Below are 23,307 nucleotides of genomic sequence, written 5' to 3'. Positions count from 1 at the left end.
GATGCTCAACATTCAAATGCGTTTTTCTCAAAACGCATGGTTTGTACATGATGCTTTTTGAAATGTTGGCGTCGATTTGAGCTTTTCTTCACCCTCTCTGGCTTGCTTCGCTAACACTGAAGATGTTTTTTTAGATATTAATTTTCCCCGTGAGAAATGTACGGCCGAGGCGGGTTTTGTCTGATCGTCATAGTGATTAGACCCGCATCGGTCCAACAGTTTTCACTAATGGTACGTTCGTTTGAAGAGCCGGTGCGGCACTGAGTGCAGCACTCGTCGGTGTCAGTTTTGGTTCAATCGAACGTCATTTGTCAGTGTGCGTGGAACTCGCATGAAACTGAAAAAATATCGAGTGCGGCACTAGAGTTTCAGTTCCAAGATGGCGGCGAAACTCGTGCGGAACTAGCGCGAGTTTCTTCAAAGAAACACTTTGACAGCTCTGAGTGCGGCACTCAGTGTGGCACTAGCCATCAAACGAACGTACCATAAATTTACTACCCGCAGTCAAATAGGCCCCCAAAACCAAAGCTAAAAACTCGATTCGCCACCTACATTCGAGTAGGAGAACTTTGGTGCAAGGTTACGTTTACGTTTTTGCGCGATAAGTGCAAAGGGGAGTGAAAATTATTTTAAGGTTTTTTAAAAGAAAATTGATCTTTTGGAATAAAATAAAGTTAACAGGAGGTAAGAAATAAAAAGTTCTATCGACTGACTTTTTGATTTTTTTGCTAAGTTGCCTTTTTCATTGAAAATTCTGTGATCCGGATTGAAAACGCGAGAATGAGGTTAGATTGCTAATTTTTAAAATCATTCCAATTACCATTTTTCAAGCAGAACTTTGCTTTTATGGTAGAAGTGGCTTTAAAAAATATTTGTCCACTTGAATAATCTACATTCTCAATTGATTAGTTAGATTTTGGTTAATTAAAACATTCCCTTATTTTGAATCAGATAATGAACAGGTTAAATCGGCCATCACAAAAATATTTTCGTTTATATCCATTAAGCTATTTATTTCTTACCTGAAAATGGCATAATTTGCTATTAATGTCGATTTTATGATGAAATAAAACAATTTCAAATTTCAAATCAATTTACTCGCTGTGGGTTATAATGAAAACATCACCCCAAGTTTCAGCGCCCCCTAGTGGGGGGTAATTTTGACGTTTGATTGCCTATTTAATCACCGCATTAGTACACAAAAAACCCGTTCATCTGTTCTAAAACCCTGACTTCAACCCTGGCGCTCCCACCCCACAGCTGACAGCTGTTTGGCGAGAAACGTCAATCGCGTGTTTTGCTTTCCGTTGCTCGGCCAATCTCCGTTCGTTTTCGCAGTTTCGCTGGTTCTTCGCTGCTGATTCGTCATACTCTCGCGGACCGCGGTTCATCATCATCCACCTAATCAGCACTTTTCTACGAACGTTCTCAGTTTCCACTCAGCCTCCGATCGGTACGATCGCTCATCTCGCCACCCCATCAGTGATTTCAACTGTTTCCGTTCCACCAACCCGAAGTTAGCTTCCGACGCGGTTTGGTCCGTGATTCGCATTTAAACGTGCCTCGAAAGTGATTCCGTGGCCAATAGCCGGATTTATTCGATCTTAACGAGGTAGCAATTAAAATTTGATACGATGAGCGAGAAAAAGAAGCCCGTCTACATCCAGTACATGTTTGGAGGTCTTTCCGGGTGAGTTTGGCGGTCAGTTGGGTTCTACGAGATTCCAGCTAGATTAGTTAGAAAGGGGGGAGGAGGAGGGAGTGTACAGTTACCTAATAATTTGGGGGGCTATTTTTAAAGGTCGTTGTTGAAGATATTTACGCACATGACACGAAGCAAGATTGATGGCTGGGAAATGGTTTGCACGAGAGAGAGAGAGGTGCAAAGTTAGAAACTAGGTAAAGGGGCAGGTTCTACGTCGTTCAATGTCATCACGCGCGCCTATTAGTGTATTGGTTGCGTTGGCCACTTGCTGTATGAATAAGGGAGAGACTACGTCAATGTCAAGGACAATCTTCAATATTGCTCAATGAGGAAGTTCAAAATCTCTAAAACGAATCTAAATTATGGCGGTAGCCAAATTAGCCTCATAAACAGTCCGTACCGATGGGTTCAAAGTCAAATTGGCGGGGCTCACGCCGGCAAACTCTACTGTGCCGTTATCAGTTTGGGCCGACTCTCCGATGGCCTCTCGCTCTTCTAGTCTTTGCAAGATTCTTTGCGTTCGCTGATAAACATTTTTACCTAGATTCGTTTACCTTCGCTTCGACTGTAAACAAAAAATTGGCAAACGTTCAGCTGATAAGTCCGGTTGATACCGTTCTAAAATAAGCCTAATGGTGTAATTTATATTAGCCGGTACATGTTGTATAAGTTTAGTATTCGATTGAACTTCTTGAGAAAAAAATAAAAATTAAGATTCACGATTTGCCTTGGGTTATCGAGAATAAGTAAAGCATACTAGGTGCTAGATACTCTTCGTGACGCTAATTGAATCAACTCCGATACATGTAGATCACAATTGGTATTGTCAACATCTGGCGCGGTTCAATCTTAGAAAATATTTGCTTTATTACGAGCGGCAGAAGAAACCGACGCATAGCAACTAGATACAAGGAGGACCAAATCATACGATAATGATTGGAAAGAACAACTTCACAAAACTTAAAACGGTTTGACCTTAGCAAGATAAATAATAGTCTGTCAAAAAAAAAAGCGAAAACACCTTTTACATAACGTTCCTGCCTCCACTTTGCGCACATTGCGTAATCAAAATTTACAGTCCGTGACGCGCGCGCGACGACCATATGATCATCATCACGTTCATGACCAAACTCTCCCCCCCTTGTTTCAGAATCGGAGCAACATGCGTGGTGCAGCCGCTGGATCTGGTCAAGACGCGCATGCAAATTTCCGGCATGGGAGGCGCGGCCAAGGAGTACAACAACACATTCGACGCAATCGGCAAGATCATCAAGCGCGAGGGAGCGCTGAGCCTGTACAAGGGGCTGTCGGCGGCGATCATGCGTCAGGCGACGTACACGACGACGCGGTTGGGTGTTTACACCTCGCTCAACGATAGCTACAAGAGGTAAGCTTCTTTGTCAAAGCAGGACAAATTTGAACTGTTTTACAAGTAGTCAACAATCCCAAAAATCGAATCAATTTAGTACCAAATGACCAACGGCCCCGGCCCTAGCGACGTGACGTAGGGGGTGGTTGACGCTAACGGAAATTAAGGACAGAACAACAACGACGCGAAACGCCGACGCGCGTTGCTGTTTTTTTACTTTTTCGTGTCTAGGTGTGATCCACGCGCGTCAATCGTGCTGCGAAGTGCAATGGTGCAGAAAAAGAAATCTCCTGCCGTTGAAGATTTTGATTTCATTCAGTAAAACAATCTTCTTGAAAACCAGGAAACACTCGAGATAGTTTTGTCAAGTTCTGAAATGAGGTGAATTTTTATGCTGCGTTTTACTCACAAGCAATTTTTTCAAAAAGTTTAAAATATTTTCCCATTTTGTGATCCCAGAACAACTTTTTTAAGTTCCGTTAAGTAAAAAATGTAAAATAAATGTTTGTAAAAAGTGTTCTAAATTAGAACTATTAATCAAAAGTCGATTGCCTTTTTTTATTTCTGTTTTTGTAACAATTTTTGCTTATTTTTGTGCCAACTGCAAAAAAAAATGTCAGTCTTTTAATATTTTGTTTATTAAATTTCAGTCAACATAAAACTAAAAATTAGGTTATTTTCTTTATCAATGTAGTTTGATTATTATTACATTTTTGAGTAAATATATCCAAGATTTATTTTGCAAAAATCAATCAGTTTCAGTTTCTGGAGAAATTAAAAAATACGTTAAAAATACTCAAACATGAATTTAATTTATTGTTTCCACTGAGATAAAATTATTAAACACAGTAAGAGAATCCGCAAAAACTATGTATGTGGTTTAGATAAATTAAATTATAGTAGATAAACTAAATGAATAAACTGAATTGAATTGTGTCCTATAATTAAGCTAAAATTGCTGGTATTATTGTTCACAACGATAAAGCTTATTTTTTTGAGCACAATGACCCTTTGTACGACCACAAAGGGTTTCAAATTATTCTATGTTTAAAAACTAGCTTAACAAAAATCTACCGCAGCGATGATTCGTTGAAGGTAAACATTTCAAATTTGCAGGGTTGTTACGGACGGCGCGGATCGCGTGGATTTGGCGCGGATTTGCTGGCTAAATTTGCTCAGGCGCGGATTTCGCGCGGATTTAGATAAATAAAATAATTAACTTTTAAGTTATAAAGAAAAATATTATCAGGAATTACGATAGAGCAAAAATTTCGATTTCTTAGAAACATAACTGAATTTTTTTTCGAAAATGTTTGTTTGTATTTTCTAAATAAGAAACGTCGAAATGCTTTTCAAGAAGAGATTAAATTCAGATTAGTTTTAATTTCTTTTGAGTTTTATGTGATGTTTTTTTAACCTTATTTATTGTTTATTTTTTACTGGATACATTCAATTTTGATTCTTGTGAGCCATATTTCAATATTTTATTGAAGAAATAGACATTAAGATATTTAAATTCTAAAATTCTTGAATTCTCAAACTCTGGACCTTTAAAAAAAAGAACTGCCGAATTCTTAAATTCTGGACCTTTCAAAAAAAATTAAAAAAAAAAAAAAAAAAAACGGCTGGAATATTTAATTGCAAACCTTCTTTTAACTAGAAAATGATCATTTCGAGTAATCCTGATATTATTTAGTCGAATTCAGGATCTTTGCATAGCAAATTTGTATTTTTTTTCAAATATTTCAACCACGTGGTAGCTGTCTGACGTATGGCGTCGCGGTGTTCATCAAGCTTTCATAGCATGCTAAGGAAAATTTTATGCTTTTTGAGGGAAAACCGTTGATTCCGGAGACATCGGATTGTTTGCCGATGCGCCAGGTCTAGGGACAACGAATCCATATGCTCTCTTCGGGAAAAGTGTTCTCCAGACCATTCCCCATAGGCCTGACCATACCAGAAGTTGGCGCGTGATTTTCCCAGACCTGTAGGAGCGTTTGAACAAAAAGTTCCAATTTCCCATAGTAATTCCCATGTAAACTTTAACCCTGATGCGCGCAGCCAGTTTACAACCAAATGAGCTGATATTTGGCATGAAAGTCCCTATGGGCATGCCCTACAAGGGGAACCATACTAAAACTTGATCCGAGAACTTTTTGAAAAACGTACCCACCCTAATATATATATATATATATTTTTTTTTTAGTTTTAAAGTGCTCTTGACGAATTTAAAATAACTTAACATTCGCACTAAAACCCTAGGTCTAGACAGGATACTTAAAAGTTTATAGAGTCGAAGTTTCCATTACCCGAAATGATTTTTTACCGAGGACTTCGTAAAATCTGGAGCAACATTTGAAAGGGGCGGTACGACATTGCTCTTACGGCCTTTCATTACAGGCATTTAAATGGGACGTAAGGCCGTAAGAACAATGTCGTACCGCCCCTTTCAAATGTTGCTCCAGAAATCATGTCTGGACTGTGTTATCAATCAGCTCACTCTAATTGCTAATACCTAATTCGCACGGAAAACTGCAAACCCCTTTAACAAATTTATCTCTCCACAGCAAAATGAACAAAGCCCCGAACCTGCTCGAGTCGATGGGCATGGGCATGACGGCCGGCGCGGTCGGCTCGTTCGTGGGCAATCCGTGCGAGCTGATTCTCATCCGAATGACGGCCGACGGCCGGTTACCGGTGGCCGAACGCCGCAACTACACCAACTTCTTCAACGCGTTCTTCCGCATCGCCCGGGAGGAGGGTTCGTATTTTGTGTGGCATGTACATTTGGATCGATAATTTATAATTGCGCCTTTTCCGCAGGTGTGGTTGCGCTTTGGCGCGGTTGTATCCCGACCATGGGCCGTGCGATGGTGGTCAACGCCGCCCAGCTGGCGTCCTACTCGCAAGCCAAGAGCTATCTCGTCAACAGTGGCTACTTCAAGGAGGGCATTGGTCTGCACTTTACTGCCAGTATGTTCTCGGGACTCATCACGACGGCGGCCTCGCTGCCGGTGGACATTGCCAAGACGAGGTACGGGGTTGGATTGATTGGGAAGTTTTGAACATCTGTATTAATTGTTGTCCCCTTTCAGAATTCAAAACATGAAGGTTGCCCCGGGCGAGGTGCCACCGTACAAGAACACCTTCGACGTGATACTCAAGGTCGTGCGACACGAGGGCGTCTTCGCGCTGTGGAAGGGCTTTACGGCGTACTACGCCCGCCTTGGTCCGCATACCGTGCTTACGTTCATCCTGCTCGAGCAGCTGAACGGAGCGTACAACAAGCACTTTATGGGTGGAGCAGGACCCAAGTCCGGACTGTGAGGCACTTCGTCGACATTCGACATCCTGTCATCCCGTCCACGCGTAATCACATGCAAAAACAATTCATCCCAAGCGACGACGACGACGAAGACGACCACCACAACAACAATCATTCAACGGGCACAGAGAAACAGAAGCCACAAAATCCAGCCAACAGTTGCAACTTTCTGAAAGCATTTCATAATGTGTATTCACTACTTTGCATTCATTTACAAATAACTTTGTCTCAGAGCTCAGAGCATTATTTTTCGTTCGTTTTACTGTTTAGCAAATTTCTCTGTATAGATTGTTATTGCTTTATTAAACTTTTATGTTGAGAATCAACTAAGCCACATTTTTTTTCGTTTGTTTTGTTTTGTTTCGTTTCTATTTTCGTTTTATCCCAGATTTTCCCAACCAAACAAAACCGACACAAATCGGCCCGCCGTAGAGTAGCCGGTCTGTTGGCATCGCGCCAAGAAAGAAAGACACAGCTGCTGACTGGGCTGGGGGCGCCCCCATGCAAAGTTACTACTCAAGATCAAGTGATTCGCCCAAGATTGATGCTAATCACTTTCGTCGTGCGAGGGGGAGGAGGAGGAAAATACGGTTGCACTTGCACTTGGTTGCACCACCACGCAGGATATGTAGAGTATGCTAGCAATGCGGTATAGCAGCAGAGAGTGGGTCGATGAAGGAAGAGTCGTCAAAATGAAAATGTTCACTTCTGAAGAAGGGAGTGGAAAGGCGTCACGACAGATGGGAAATTGGATGATCTTGAGTATTCTAAAAATATTCCAGCTTAGGGTTAGAAACATGTTTTGATTTTTTTTTGGTTTCTGTCATTCGGTAATACATATTTGTGTTGATTTTGTTTGTCTCATCCATCTGCCAATTTTTAATTTAGTTCTTTTTGTCACTAATAATTTCTAAGTTGTTTTTGTTGTTTTTTTTCTGTATCAAATTAACAGTTTTTTTGTATCTGTTTGAATTGACCATTATGGAAAGAATTTAACTTTATAAAAATCATTGCATAAATGCATTAAGCATTTTTAATGTATTTTTTTGAGCAATTCCTCTTTTCAATACCTTTCTAAAAATGTATAACGAGACGGATTTTCTTACAAAAACTACCCTTTTTAAATCTTCCGGAACTTGATCAAAATTTTAGCATAACTTTTGAAGTGCTTCACTAAACTTGCTTTTGAAAAGAGATTTATGAGAACTTAAGACGGATCGAATCAGACCAAAACGGTCCTAATCCGTTCAGCAAGTCCGGAGATAATCGAGTGATATGTGTTTGTCCACATACCTACACAATGAATCGATATGTATACGTGAAGGTGGGTCTAGGAGGTCAAATTAAGATGTTCACTTTTCCGAGTGATTTTATAGTCTTTCCTCAGTAAGGTAAGGAAGGCAAAAATAATTTTTTAACATTTTTTTTTTCAAAGTCATATCCAAGAAATCATACCGGATTTTGAACCATCATGAGAGTAAAAAAAATTTTTTTTGGACCGTAAATTTGAGGATAATTCAATTCAATCAGTGTTTATTATTATTTAAATTTAATTTAAAGTAATTTTAAGTTTAAATTTGCTAGCTGAGTGCTCTTTTAGGGAAATTAAATTTGAGGATAATTAAAACATAACAAACAATATCAAAAATTGGAAAGAACGATTTTTGGGAATTTAACTTATAGTGCTAAATTGAGCATGAGCATGAGAGACCACCCATGGTTGCCCCTCCGTTGCTGAACAGAACCGTAATATCCTTTCAGCACTACTGATTATAGGCTTTGACGATCTAGTGGTGTTTCCCTTATCAACAGCATGTATGAATGCGCTGAAATGATAAAACACCATGATTGCTAAAACTAGATCAGTTGCGAATAGGTAACAGTCATTGGCCACCAACGGCGCCCGCCATGTCAGTTCGTAGATCTCGATTTTAAGGGACGGAAATGTTAGTTAGCGCAGGTTGCTACTAGGGCAGCTGGTTTGCCATGTGCTTACACCCCACAAGCGCCAGGAACCTGAAAATTTGTTAGTAGGATAGGGTGTTTGGTCAGGATTCATCATAGAAGATGATGATTCGACCCAAAATCCTAGTGTTTGTTGAAAGGTATTATATATTATTCTCACGCAAGCAATCGGATGCTGCGGATGAATTTAACTTATAGTGCTAAATTAAAAGTGAGCAAAAAATCTGGAGCAACATTTGAAACGGGAGGGTACGACATTGCTCTTACGGCATTTCGTCCCATTTAAACGCTTGTAATGAAAGGTAGTACCGTCCCTTTCGAATGTTGCTCCAGAAATAAAATATTTTTTCCGTTCACTTATTTTTTCTGAAAAGTCCAAATGTGATTAGCTTAACACTTAGCCGAAGATCAAGATACAGATTTTCGAATATTCACAAGCCCAGCTAGTATGAGCAACCCTCAAAATTAAATAAAGACTTGGAAGGGAAAACTAACTATGAATAATGGCTTCTTTTAAAGCATGAATGGAATGCATGGACAATGTTTCATCCAAATAAAAATTCTCAATTAAAAATTCGAAATTCTGAAGATCCAATTTATGAAAATTTTCCTCTAAATTTTATCCCCTTGTGAAAATTTGCTCTTAATGTTCACAATTTTGAGCTCTTCTAGTTTAAAATATTGAAATTTGCAACATAAGGTTATAGTTAAGATTCTGTACAATGTCTGGATTTTTTTTTAAATGAAGCTAAAACTATTTATATTTTTATCTAAAACCACGCAAAACTGAGTCAATGTTAATTTTAGTATAAAGCCAAGCTAGAGAACAATTGCTAATCACTCTCTAAATAAAAATAATTGCAAAATATCAAGAATAAAATATCAACTGTGATTAATTGTGACCCCATAGAACAAGCTGTCAAGCAAGAAACTTTCTGTTAAGAAAAGTTGTAAACTAATTTGTAAACCATTTTTTTTTTAATTATTTAAAATCTCTTTTAAACCTTTTGTGGTCGTAAAAAGTGTTATTGAACTTAGATTTTTTTGTACGGTTTTTCTTCACTTCTATTCATGTGTAGTTTTTTGTGTTCATTTATTTGTTTCACGCGTTCAAATTTGTTTCAAGTCGTAATCCTCAGGTATTCAACTCAGTTATGATAAGTAGTATGAACAATGTTTAACACCGAATGCTTTGAATATATTAAATAACAAATATTGAACAAAGACGAGCGCGATAAACTGAGATGCGAGTGCCTGGACTCAAGAAAGCGTAACAATAACGAAGAAGAAACAAAAACGAGTTTAACTTAGAATACGAGTAGTAGCAGGATAAATAGGAAGAAGCTTGCAAGATAATAAAAAACAGTAGTTTATAATCGATGGCTTAAACGCAAAGTGTAAGATTTATAACTAAGAGAAATAAATATATGTGAAACATGTGAAAACAAATTAATTTCGAATAAAATCGATATAGAAAGCACTAGCGAGTTTGCCAAAAGGAATTTCTTTCAAACAATCTATTTTTGCTAAAGCCAACCACTTTTCTACCACTTTGGGGGTAAACTTCTGCGCCGCATATTTATAATGTTTAATAATGTAATTCTCGCCATACAATAATGTCCTCAAAGTGGCACTTACGTCCTAGAGTTAAGAGTTAACTTAAGCGTATTACGTCCCGCAGCCGGGTCTAGATATCTTTGTGTGTAAACGATGGCCTTCCTCCTCCGGACACACGCGCGCTCTTTTCCTTCCCGAAATTTTGTAAAGAAAGGCCGGGAAAGAAAAATGGTTCTAAAGTGTATTAAGTAACGCCTAACAAATAATGACACATTCGACGCGACCGGCTTAGCGGACATTTCTTTGTTATTTAAAATTATTTAGCTTTTGATGCAATTTTGGTAAATGCATCTGGGTTGTGCATGGTTCGCGGTCACGAGCAAGACTAATAAATACAACAATACACTGGAATCATGATGTGATCTCTCTAGCTTAAGCTACACCCTGTTTCGGTGCGTTTTCCGCCTCGCACTCCTTGAGGAATTCCTCGAAGATGCGCACCAAGCTCTCAATTCCCTGCAAGTAGTTGGTGTCGATCGTGCCGGGCTCCTCGGCCGGAAAGGCATGGGCGAAATCGATCATACGAGCGCTGGCCCACACTTTGCTCTCGTACGACCCGACTAGATTGTCCCGCATGAAGACGTAATTTTCGCGCATGGCCTTCATGTCCTTGGCAAAATGGGTAAGAGAAAGGGGAAATTTAGAAAAGGTGTACTTACAGCGTTTGCTAGACTAGTGGTACCTCTTCGTAGTTGTTCATCGTCGAATGGCTTCGTTGGATTTTGTAGTAGTGCTGCAGGGGTTCGACCCCGGAGTCGGTGCCGGCCGGAACGACCTGCGTCGGGGAGCTTGGACGACTGCTGGAGCCGCTGCTGGGCGCCGGCGAAGTGCCGCTAAGGTTGCCACTACTGTTGTTCAGCTTCGAGCTGGAACTGTTCAGACTTTTGGTTTGATACTGCAATACTGGCTTGAGCCGGCGGGCGTCGTACACGAGCAAAACCGAGCTCGAGTACAGCCGGTACGTCGTTTGCGTTCGCGCCCACTTCTGGATGTTCCACAAGTCGGACAGGAACTGCATCAGCAGCTGCCGGCAGAGGCCGCTGTCGGCGTTCAGAAACTTGCGGAATGCTACGAAAACGAGCTTTCGTTAGAGAAGAAATGAATTTCGAAAAAATCAACTCACCATCCTTCACGGTGACCTCGGTCAGCTTCTTTCCGTACTCCTTGCCGTACCGCATCCGTCGCCCGTTGACGATCGAGTACACCTGGAAGCCCGGAATGCACATGCCCAGGTTGCGCTTGCACGCCTGATACTTGGACTCCTCGGCCTTTCGCTTCTCCGGCGTGGCCAACGGGTCCCAGGTGCGGCAGCCGATCTTCACGTCCATGATGCACGGTTCCAGCATGCCGTGGGTCAAATCCGTCAGCTTGATAAACTCCACCGGCTTGCCGTCAATGGGCAGCTTGAGGTGACCCTTGTACCCGGGAATGAACTCCTTCAACGGGACCAAATCTTTCTCCGTCGTGGCCGCCTGGATCGTTTCGTAGAACTTGATCTCCCGCACGCCACACAGCACCTTGCCCGCCGGTTTAAGTATACTGCCATCGTCCAGGTTCTTGAGCAGGCCTAGAATAAGATCATCAAGATTAAAATTCATTCCAGTCAGTCAGTACAATTCAACAAAACTCACCAAGAATGTCGGTTCCCTGCTCAAACGTGTGGCCCGCCACCTGGTTCTCCAGCGGTTGAACCCCCTCCGGGAACACCGGGTACGGCTGATCGCCAGACATCCCAAGTCCCAGCACCGGTTGCTTCTTGCCGCTCAAACTACTCGCATGGCCTCGTCTCTTCTGGTAGGGCGGAAGCTTAAGATGATGATGGCTCATAACTAGACGGTTTTCGAAGAAGATTCAAAATTAACAATTTGAAGAGTGCGACCGCCGTGCGCGAGCCTTTGTGGAGGAAAGTTGGTTTATCGTATGAAAAGCGGAGCTGCTGCCTCCAATTTTAATCGTCCGAAATGTCTTTATCTTTCGGGCTAAATCCCTTGCGCGTCTCGCGTTCATGAATCAGACCACATGTGATCGATAAAGGAGCGTGTTTGGGAAGGGGGACAAAGTAACTAAGTTCGGATTATTAATTGATAACGCAGGTTGGTTTGTGTTTGCGGCACCGTTGCTTGATATATATATTTTCAAAATTTAACAAAAAATTGCTTCCCATAGCCAAGTTTAAGTTTGAATAAATGCATAATCAGTCTACTTGTAGTTGAAGAATCCTTCACCGTTTTTAACGCCAAGTTTATTTTCCGAAACTAACTTCACCAAGGTGGGGCTTGGCCTGAGCGATAAGTCATTAGGATTTCGTGCCTGTCGTTCCTGCATAATATTCAACGTAACATCCAGCCCAATCATGTCCATCAGCTCAAACGGCCCCATCGGATGACCCAGCCCCAACTTCAACGCCGTATCGATGTCCTTCAAACTGGCGTCACCACGTTCCAGCATCCCAAGTGCTTCCGAAATGATCGTCAACAGCAACCGGTTCACGATGAAACCCGGAGTGTCCTTGCAGCTAATACAAGTCTTCCCAAGGGCACCTCCGAAAGCCAACAAACTCGCGTTCGTCTCCTCCGAAGTCTTATCCGTCTTAATCACCTCAACCAACCTCATCAGCGGGACCGGATTGAAGAAATGAAACCCGGCGAAGCGATCCTCGCGCTTGGTCACGCTACCCAACTCCACGATGGACAGCGACGAAGTGTTGCTCACGAAAATTGTATGCTGAGGAGCGATCTGCAAACAAATCAACCTATAAAAAAATCCCCCAACAACAAATCAACCAACATTCAAACTCAAACCTCATCAATCTTCTTAAAAAGCTCCTGCTTGATCTTCACGTTCTCCACGATCGCTTCAATCACCAGATCGGCCTCCCGAACCGCCGCCTCCAACTCGGCGCAATACTTCACCCTACCGAGAGTTTCCGCAACGAGTGCACCGGCCGCCTGCGGATCATCCTTGAAGAATTTGCGCCCCAAACGGGCGGCATTCTTTTCGATTTCTCCACGCGCCTTTTCCAACACCTGAGCGTTTAAATCGACCACACTGGTGGAGTGACCGGTGGCGGCTGAAACCTACAAAAAAGGTTTTTTTTTTGGGTCGAGTTGGTCCTCAACGGGATCTCATGATCGTGCCATACCAATGCGATGCCCGATCCCATCGTTCCGGCGCCTACGACGACCACGTTCTTTATGTTGGACATTTTGTAATGGATGCGTTTGTAGTCCTCTTTTTTGTATGAGATTTAGTTTTACTTCATTCGGTACGCATCTACAAATTTATCTAAAAAGAATCGGTATAACAATCTTTTGTTCAGAAGTGATTCTACTTTGAAAAGTTGCAGAACTCTTAAAATTACGTGACGCCAAAAATTGGGGAGTGCAATCAATTAAAATGTATTCATTTAAAACCAATGTTTCGCGACTCTTTCGGATCTGTGATCCCAAATTAAAAAAAAATTGATAAGAAAAATGTAAAAAACGGTATAAATTGCATTTGAAATAATTAACAAAATGCAAAAAAAATCTAGTTGAGCAATTCTCTACCAAAACCAGAATAAATGGATTTTATTTGTACTTTTTATTTGGCTCAAACTTTGTGGGGGTCTTCCCTATGACCAAAGAAGCTATGTTGTGCCATTTGTTTACCCATACAAGTCTCCATACAGTTTTCGAATAGATCGAAAAATTTCACGTATTAACATTGAAAATCGAACTATTAGTTGCTGAGATATCGACATTAGAAAAGTTCAGTTAAGTTCAGTTTAATGTGTACTTTAAGAAAAACACATTAATTCTGGTACATTGTTCGCAAATTCATCAAAAACAACATCAAGTCTGTTTGTCCCATCGTTAAATTTCTACGCATAATTGTCCCACCAAATATTTTCTTACACAGAATCATCAGTTTTACTAAGCATTATGTCATGTTTACCAGTTGTATAGCAAGATAATCACAAATAAGGGTGATAAACTGCTAACTGGGGCGATTAGAGACACATAGGGCGAATAGGAACCCACGGGACAATTATGCGTAGAAACACAGAAATTGGTCGAAAAATTTCAATCGCGTTTTTCTCAGTTGCACTTTTTTGAACATGGGACAATTATGCGTAGAACGGCAGCGAAGTTCCAAAAACAATTTGTTTGTCTAAATATGTCGGTAAAGTAGTTTGTTGTGTTATCATGATGTTGCCATTATGTTGTCGTTTAATTTGCGCGAAACTAAAAAAAAAATCTTTTTGAACAAAAAAACTAAAGTCGGGATTCTGGACTGGTACCTTCAAATCTTCACACCTTGCCTCTACCACTGAGCCACGGATGAATTGATGAAAGGGCTGAACTGTATCTAAGTATTTTTGATTTCAATATTATTCTTAGCACACAAATCGTGCTAAGTCACATGTTGCAACAATGGAACCAATAAGTTTTCAATATGTTTCGATTACAAAACGAAATGGATTGTTGCAAAGTTGTTTTCAATTCGAAACGTTTGCAACATTGCAACGTATTGTTGCTAAAATGTCATTTATATGTTTCTACAGCCAAACAAAACAAAAACTGGACTTAGTCAAATTTATCATGTTGCCAAATGCTACTTGGGATTGGTGTAGAATTCAAACGAACAATCTCTGCGCGAGTGAGAGGCCAGACATGATTATCCGAAGCCTCGATTATCCAAAGTTCAATTATCCGAAAGTTTGAATGGGGGCTTTAGGATAATCGAATCACGAACAAAAAAAAAATTTTGGTATTTTCTTGCTTTTAACATAAAATTTGAGTTATGCGATCCTATTTTAGTCAAATTTGAATTGTTGAATGCCCAATAAATTACAAAATGCATTTTTTTATGTTTCATCACCATCTTGAATTTAAACATTCTAAGCGTAGTTTGGGGGCCATACTTAAGGCTCTAAAAGGCATCATTCCCGATCGGCCGATTCGTGGCCATGTTTGCTTTAGAAAAACTATAAAATCTTGATCCATAATGTATCAATCAAAAAATGGTTTTCTTTGTGTTGTTTGTAGAAGCATTTTACATATAGTGATATTTTTTTCATTTCAATTTACTATTTCTAGATCCTGAATTCAGAACTATAATTGACAGTCATTGCCCCAAAAGCAAAAGACACCATCTACGACCTTAATCTCGACAATACAAAATAAGACAGCAAAAAAATGTGTTTTTTTTTTTGTGGTTTGATTATCCGAAGTAAATCTTTTCTAAGGTCTTCGGATAACCGAGTTTGGACTGCACCAAAATTTAAAAATAAAATCTTGAAATCGAAAATTCTTATATTCAGAAATTAAATATATACATTTTTTTTTATTTTTTTAGACCTGTTAAATTTTTGAAATCAAAGAAATTAAAACAAAAATTGTTGTTTTTTTTTATTTTGATGCTTTTTAAAAACAATTATAATTATTTAGTTTTAAATTTTTAAAATATTTGATTTTGGAAATTTTCTATTTTTTTAATTTTAAAAAGTCTGAAATTTAAAAAAAATAAGGTTCGCGTTTTTAAGTTGTATTTGTTTCTAATTTATAGAAAAAGTATGTTTTGAATTATCTGTATTTATCTGTATTACAAAAGTACAATTTTTCAAAAAAAATCACAAATAACGTTATTTTTAATATTAAAATTTGTATGATTTGAAAGATGGGTATAAAACGACGTGTAATTTTGAGTGGCTTTGCACTGTATCGTGAAATTAAAAGTGAGAGTGTGTTCGTGCAACATGCAGTTAAACTTTTTGAAACGCCTTGGAAATCTTCATAGCAACTACACAGAAAGTTTAACTCCATGTTGCGATTTGACAGCGCGATAACAATTTTAGTGTTGAGTCTTTTTTTTATTCCAGATAAAAATTTCAATATTTACAAACACCAATATTTTGTTAAGCCATTTACCTATTCAAAAATTTACAAATTCAAAACTAAAAAAATCATTTAAAAAATTCAAAAAGTCTAAATTTCAAAAATTCTACAATGCTGCAATTACAAAATTCAAAGTAATTATAATTATAATTTCAAAAACTATCAAAGTTTAAAAACATGGTAAATCAAAAATAAAAAAAAAACATTTTAAATTCGAAAATCCAGGAATTTTCAAATTGTAAAACCAGTTTGTACTCTATAGCCCAAAGTTCTCGTCAAAATTCCAATCTCTGAATTTTCTAAGTTTGAGTCTCTAACCAAAAATATGACTCGATAAATGTATATTTTTTTTTATTTAAGATTAGGATAAAAATGACAGCATTTAAAGATTTGGAAATTTTGAAAATAAAAAAAAAACAGAGATTAAGGAATTTTAGAATTTAAAATTTAATGAATTCAAGAATTAAGAATTTATGGATTTAAGAAATTAGGAAATTTAAGCATTAAGAAACTAAAAGTTAAGATTTGAAGAATTGAGGAATACAAGAATTTATGAAATTGAGAATCGATAAATTTGTAAATTTTAAAATTAATTTCCAGAATAAATAAAAAAAATTGGAATGTAAGAGTTTTAGATTTTTCAAAATATCAGAATTTTAGTTTTCGGATTTTTTTTTCAATTTTTCAATGAAAGAGTCAAATTCTAGAGTTTTTTTTAAAGGTCCTATAAGCTATAGAGTTTCATATGATTATAGGACCTATTCAAAAAAAAACTCTTAAATGTAATTTTTGAATTCAATTTTTGTTTTTTTTTTTAACTTGAATTTCTCTAATTTTCTGAATACACTCAAACCCCGATGGTTTGACACTAACTGTTGTCAAACGAACGGGGTCACTTTTTAGTTTGACACCCCTTTAACACGGAGTTCACACACACTATCAAACGTTTGTTTTGATAGTGTGTGTGAGCGCCGTGTAAAAAGTGACAGTTCGTCACTTTTTAGTTTGACTTTGACCAACCAACGGGGTACAAACTAAAAAAGTGTCAAACGAAAAAGTGACCAACCACCATTTCTTTTTTTTCTCTCTCTCTCAACAACCTCAAGCGCGCTCAAACCACTTGTAGCGAACCTAAATTCCTACTTAAAACTCACATCCTCATCCACGCCCAGACATTATTTTATAATCCAAACGTACATATATCCCCGCCTAGCAACAAGGCTGGCGAGGCATCACTAAAGCCAGAGGTCCGTCTCTCCACTACTCTCTCTTTAGAACAAAGAGAGAGAGAGAGAGAGAGAGAGAGAGAGAGAGAGAGAGAGAGAGAGTCAAGGAGGCTCTCACTTATTGATTAATTTCCCCAGTTAGTAACCTTGGCATTCTTGCCCTCGGTTGACTCGGACCCGCACACGTCGGCGACACCTCTCCTCGCCCTCACCCTTACCGATTTTATAATTCCCAGGAAAAGTGCGCAACTCTAATAAAGCACACCTCTTATTAAGTCCTCGGCCCTGGTTCCATATGCATTTGGGCTGTGACGTAATCACGCCTGACGATAGCACACAAGGGCATCAATTTATGAAGGGAGGTCAGGGATAAGCAAGTCCGGTAGCAAGTGCGCTTCGGACTATGACGTCACCGTTCGGTGTTTGGGGCAGGTCAAGGCTAAGAGGTTCAAGCGGGAAAAAGACCTCTCGCCTGGGGATGATACCCGGGGAATAGCGACATCTAAGTACAGCGCCCCGGGTCCAAAGGTGAAAAACAACAATGGAAATTTCCACTAACTTGATCGTGGGAAAGTCCAAAGATCACTTAGTAGTGGAAATTTCCGATACCTTTGGAATGTCCACGCGTTCGCGGTCATTGACCGGAACCAAGGTCACTTCCCCTCCAATTATCGAGAGAATCGATATTTTAGTACAAAAGAGTGGGGATGGGATACTAATCTTGACCTTAGTATAAAAGGTGATCGAATGGACTCCATTAGGCAGTTATTCGGTTATAGAGTTATTCGGCTGTTCAGTAGGCCATTTTGCTAATCTTCAAATCGTGTTGAATTGTGATCCTTAAGAGCGAGTCCACGAGCAAAGCATACCCATCTCGCATCGACCTCACCAATCTGCCTGAAATTTTCAGGGGTTGTTTGTACATATATAACTAGCATCTGACCAAAATATGAGCACTCTAGGTCAACGGGAAGTGGGGCAAATCGGGACACAAAGTTTGAAGGCTCAAAATAGTCAAAAATCTTGAAAAGGCTATAACTTAGGCAAAATTCAATTTAATTTCAAAATTCAAAATGCATCTGAAAGGGCTTCAAAAATGCAACAAAATGCAGGGAGATGCATCCCAATTGGTTATTTCTAAAGGGAGTTATTGGCATTTCAGTGAAAAAATAGCATAATTTTCAAACTCAAATAAAAAAGTGTTCCATCCAGATATCAACTCGGTTCGACCTGCAGCTTGTAGGGGACATCTGGGACTACCATCTGAGACTGAGAGCGCTTTGGGTAAGGCAGTTTAACATATTAAATAGACACTTTTACTTTTAGTGAAGTTTTTGGTTGTAAATTTTTGCTCGGGGGACCCCTTAGATCCCATTTATTGTTGATAATTTTATCATATTCGTGTTTCTGAGACAATTTCACAATGGAAACATGCATAAAAATGTTTATTTTGATCCATTTTAACCCTTTGAAAAATAAAAGTTTACAAAAAATTTAAAAGCTGCTTTTTTTCTGGTGTCATCTAGTATCCTTGGAAACGAGCTTGATTTTCAATAAATGTGAATCGAAGATTTTATTTAACTAAAATGCCAATAACTCCCTTTAGAAATAACCAATTGGGATGCATCTCCCTGCATTTTGTTGCATTTTTGAAGCCCTTTCAGATGCATTTTGAATTTTGAAATTAAATTGAATTTTGCCTAAGTTATAGCCTATTCAAGATTTTTGACTATTTTGAGCCTTCAAACTTTGTGTCCCGATTTGCCCCACTTCCCGTTGACCTAGAGTGCTCATATTTTGGTCAGATGCTAGTTTTATATGTACAAACAACCCCTGAAAATTTCAGGCAGATTGGTGAGGTCCAAACGACGTCCCATACAAAGGGGTATGCCCTGTTCGTGGACTCGCTCTTAAACAGTAATTGAAATTGTAATTGTATTTGTGTTGTAATAAAAGGTTGCAAAAGTGAGTAAAAGTGAAGTGTTATAACTCCGAAAGGTATAATCTCACACCCAGACGACTCCTCCAAACAAAGGTCCTGGATACTTCCAGTATCTACACACTGCATACCGTACTTTAACAACGTTGGTATCTATAAGTTCCAGACTTTCCCTGATTTTTTGAAGAAAATTCCGAATTTTCAACTTTTCAACGGTTTATTTTTAGTTTGGGGCACTTGAAGGATGTGCAGATGAACAATCTCAAGCATTTTTGATATTGGTTTTTCGTAAGTAGGTCGAATATCGATGCAAAAAGGACTCTTTGTTTACCAATGGCTCTTACGGCTTTTTGAAAACTAATCCGAGAAATGAAGTTCAATTGACAATATAAATCTGGGCACTCAAACTGCAACACTTATGTAGGACTTATGAAAGCGAATTTCTCAATGAAACATAAACACAAACTGTTTTGCACAGATAATTAACTACTGTTTTGAATATAATCACGAACCTGACACTGAGCAATGCTTCGTCAAAGCCTAAAGCACAAGACAGCCCGCCCGAGAAGCACGTTGATAACGTATCTTGTACGATTGTTTAAAAATGCAATCAACCGGAGATAAAACCAGGCGGTTGAACCTTGCTTTTAACAAAATGGTCATCATATTGACGATTTCAACACACTAATTTAGATGCCACGATTAATGTTGAAAATATTTATTTCGCATGCAAATGGAATTTATTTCGTCTTTTGCCAATCTCTCAATCAATGAATAGAGATTCAAAAGCTAAAATGATTTTACAATCTCATCTAACAAACAAATGCTTCACTTTACTCGACCCCCCTCTCGACATTACTTTTTGTACGAATAGAACCCTTCCCCGCTCTTGACGCCCAGCTTGCCCTCGGAGACCAGCTTCTCCAGCATCTTGGGCGGATTGAACAACGGGTTCTCCGGGAACTTTTCGTGCCACCCGTGAATGATGTTGTTCGTCGTGTCCAACCCCACGTAGTCGCTCAGTTCGAATGGCCCCATAGGGTAGCCGGCGCCGAGTTTCATCGCGATGTCAATGTCCCGTGCGCTGGCGTCACCCCGCTCGAGCAGACGGATTGCCTCGGCCATGTACGGCACGAGCAGCCGGTTCACCACGAATCCGGGCGTGTCCTTGCAGGTGATGCACGTTTTGCCGAGCTTCTTGCCGAATTCCATCAGCTGTTGGTACGTTTCTTCGGAGGTCTTTTCGGTGCGAATGACCTCCAGCAGCTTCATCATCGGGACCGGGTTGAAGAAGTGCAAGCCTCCGAAGCGGTCCTGCCGCTTGGTGACCGCGCCAATTTCCGCGATCGACAGCGACGAGGTGTTGCTGGTGAAGATGGTGCTGGCCGGGGCAGCGGCGTCGATTTTGCTGAACAGTTCGTGTTTGATGTTCATTTTCTCGACGATGGCTTCCACGACCATATCCGTGCTGGCCACGGCCTCCTCCAGCTTGGTCGAGCCCTTCAGCTTGCTCAGCGTGCCGTCGACGTATTGTTGGCCCTTGGCGGCGTCATCTTTGAACTGCTTCTTTGCGACACGTTCCAGACTTTTCTTGATACCGCCGAGAGCTTTGCCCACCAGCTGATCGTTCATCTCTACGATCGTCACGTTGTGACCGGTAGCAGCTGCGACCTACAAAGTATCGATTTCCAATCAGTAATCTGCCGTTCTACGCATAATTGTCCCATGTCATTTTTGGACGATTTTGACCTTTTGTCATTTTTGAATTTAGTTTGACGTATACTTTCAGAAAAACACATAAAATTTGGTACTTTGTTCGGAAACTCTTCAAAAACAACACCAAGTCTGTTTGTCTCATCGTTGCATATCCACGCATAATTGTCCCACCAAGTATTTTCTATCACGGAATCAATAGTTTTACGAATCATTATGTCATGTTTACCAGTTGTTTAGCAAGAGAATTACAAATAAGGGTGATAAACTACTAACTGGGGCGCTTAGGGACAATGGGGTGAATAGGGACCCCCGGGACAATTATGCGTAGAAACACAGAAATCGGTCGAAAAATTTCAATCGCGTTTTTCTCAGTTGCACTTTTTTGAACATGGGACAATTATGCGTAGAACGGCAGTAATCTAGTTGAAACTCACTCCGAGTCGACACCATGTTGCCGGCACTCGGGCAAATATAAACATGGACGTCGTCGACCTTTGGACCCGCGAGCAAAGATCATCGGAATCGTTGTCTGGCCTGATAGCGCCAATTACAAAGAGGTGACTTACCTGAGCGATTCCGGAGCCCATAAGGCCCCCGCCGATGACGACAACGTTGTTAATTTTGGCCGCCGTGGCCATGTTACGGGTGAATACACGAAGCACGGACATTTTCTTTTGAATATTCCCTCTAAATGTAGCTATCTTACGTTAATCTAATTAATACACTGGCTGAAGGACAACGGAACAAATCACGTAACAGAAGGAAGCTATTACACAGTTAAGCCGGTTTCAAACGGTATCGTACGTTCCGGCGACACGTCCGACACCAACGAGATACAAGACTTGACTTGAGCTAATCAAAAAAGCTCGCTCTCTCTTGCGGTAGCTATTTCTCGATTCTTCTCCGCGCTCAACCCGCTTCAATGTATGTGGAATCTATACAGTTAAACAGTCAGTGGGGGTGACTATGGGCCATGTGATTTTTTTGGCCCATTCTAAAACGAACCTTTTTTTGTTCATTCCAAAAGAAAGTTTTGTTGTTCTAGTCTATTGTTGGGTTGGTTTAGATGCTCTATAAAACCCGTTACAAATCTGTTTGCCCTATGTTCCCTCTAAGTTCAATGTCACCCCAATTGACGGTAGAATAATAGAGTTCTCTAACCCACGCACGATCCACACAATCCGCTTATCTTTTTGTGATGATAAATCGCTTTTCCACGACCAAGGCTTTTTGCGATGACGAATCGAGTCTTTTTTTTCCACTGAGAGGTAATCTACTTACACGAAGGTCATCACTGGAAGATGCTGCTAATTTGTCGGGAAAAAAGGTTTAACCAAACTCTAAACCAGAATTTAGGCCACTTTCTCTAACAAACAAGTTATTTATTTTTCAGCACAAAAAAATCAAAAACTATTTCGGAGAACAGCAGAAACTGCGAAGCAAGACTGTGCAAAACAAAAACAAAACTGACGCAAAATCTGCGCTGCGGCGACGCTGCAGCGGAAACGGTCGCGTTCACACTGGCGCGATCGCGCGCGTCAGATTTGCTGTGTGCACGCTTAATGAGTTCGCCCTAAAAAAATCAAGGAAAAGAATCGTAAATAAATACAATGCATTTCATATGCAGCCATTCACACTGTTCCGCATCCGTATCCGCAGTACGGATCCGTATACGGATGCGGAACAGTGTGAATGGGAACATTTGAAACCCGGTCGGAAATGGCGGACGCATTTCTGGCGTTCGTCTGGGGGCTTGCGCCAGCCATCTGGCAGAATTTCCCCCAGATTTGCCCCTGATTTCTGCCCAGAATTCTGGCGAATATGACACAAACCGGTCGTGCACGGTTCAACCGATTGAACCGTTTGATTTTGCTGCCAGACAGCTGGCTGAAATTTTGCCCGATTTTCGTCAGATTCATCTGCCGTTACGCAAAACTTGGCTAGAATAAGTGTGCCAAGTGTGTCTAAACTGCACGATAAACGTCCGCCTGCGCCAGACACTCAAATTTACCAGATTATTTTCCGAGTGGGAATAATGCATTGGAGGAATCGCTTCCGCACTGTGCGTCCGACTTGTCAAATTTTATACGGATGCGGCTGCGGATGCGGTATAATGTGAATACACTGAGGGGCAGGACACATGCTCTAATCAACTAAAATAATCGGCTAATTGGGTCCTAAAATGAAGCTTAGATTGCTGATATTATTGTTTACAGCGATAATGCTTATTTTTCTGAGTACAATGACCCTTTGTACGACCACAAAGAGTTTAAAATGGATTTTTAAATCAATTTTTAAAAATCAACCTCTTGACAGAAAAGCTCCTACTTGACAGCTCGTTCCAAGGGGACCATAGTTGATCCATCGAAAAAATGTTGTCTTGTCAATATTTTTTTTTTTGCATTAAAATGAAAAAAAAAGTGATCAGAAATGGTTTTTAATCGTGTGTTTTACCGTTGTACATAAAAATTGACATATGGCTTTAGAACCCAATTCTCCATACAAACTTTTGGAGAAAACCCATTCGGCCCTATCTAAATATTTTTGAAAAATTCAAAGTGTAAGC

General features: G+C 40.0%; 4 protein-coding genes across 4 annotated transcripts; 1 reads left to right on the top strand and 3 right to left on the bottom strand.

Annotated features, from left to right (window-relative positions):
- Nucleotides 1-1,298: 1,298 nt before the first annotated feature.
- LOC6051258 (mitochondrial 2-oxoglutarate/malate carrier protein) lies at nt 1,299-6,729 on the top strand. Its single transcript, XM_001867691.2, has 5 exons — nt 1,299-1,690; nt 2,856-3,092; nt 5,642-5,835; nt 5,898-6,108; nt 6,170-6,729. Exons 1-5 carry the CDS (start codon nt 1,635-1,637, stop codon nt 6,399-6,401), a joined length of 930 nt encoding a protein of 309 aa, XP_001867726.2. The 5' UTR covers nt 1,299-1,634; the 3' UTR covers nt 6,402-6,729.
- A 3,190-nt stretch (nt 6,730-9,919) lies between these two features.
- On the bottom strand, nt 9,920-22,163 carry LOC6038564 (inositol polyphosphate multikinase). The gene is made up of 5 exons (XM_038253593.1): nt 22,023-22,163; nt 11,613-11,810; nt 11,105-11,548; nt 10,664-11,049; nt 9,920-10,590 (listed from the first exon to the last, which is right to left on the bottom strand). Exons 2-5 carry the CDS (start codon nt 11,806-11,808, stop codon nt 10,354-10,356), a joined length of 1,263 nt encoding a protein of 420 aa, XP_038109521.1. The 5' UTR covers nt 11,809-11,810; nt 22,023-22,163; the 3' UTR covers nt 9,920-10,353.
- Nucleotides 12,181-13,186, bottom strand: LOC6051255 (hydroxyacyl-coenzyme A dehydrogenase, mitochondrial). The gene is made up of 3 exons (XM_001867689.2): nt 13,124-13,186; nt 12,783-13,058; nt 12,181-12,717 (listed from the first exon to the last, which is right to left on the bottom strand). The coding sequence occupies exons 1-3, from the start codon at nt 13,184-13,186 to the stop codon at nt 12,181-12,183; spliced, it is 876 nt and encodes a 291-aa protein (XP_001867724.2).
- On the bottom strand, nt 19,714-21,554 carry LOC6051254 (hydroxyacyl-coenzyme A dehydrogenase, mitochondrial). Its single transcript, XM_038253594.1, has 2 exons — nt 21,308-21,554; nt 19,714-20,696 (listed from the first exon to the last, which is right to left on the bottom strand). The coding sequence occupies exons 1-2, from the start codon at nt 21,407-21,409 to the stop codon at nt 19,881-19,883; spliced, it is 918 nt and encodes a 305-aa protein (XP_038109522.1). The 5' UTR covers nt 21,410-21,554; the 3' UTR covers nt 19,714-19,880.
- Nucleotides 22,164-23,307: the final 1,144 nt, after the last annotated feature.

This window comes from Culex quinquefasciatus, chromosome 2 (assembly GCF_015732765.1).
Source record: "Culex quinquefasciatus strain JHB chromosome 2, VPISU_Cqui_1.0_pri_paternal, whole genome shotgun sequence".
NCBI classification, from domain to species: Eukaryota; Metazoa; Arthropoda; class Insecta; order Diptera; family Culicidae; genus Culex; species Culex quinquefasciatus.
Note: the sequence above shows the minus strand (reverse complement) of the source record. Positions and strands in the feature narration are given on the sequence as shown.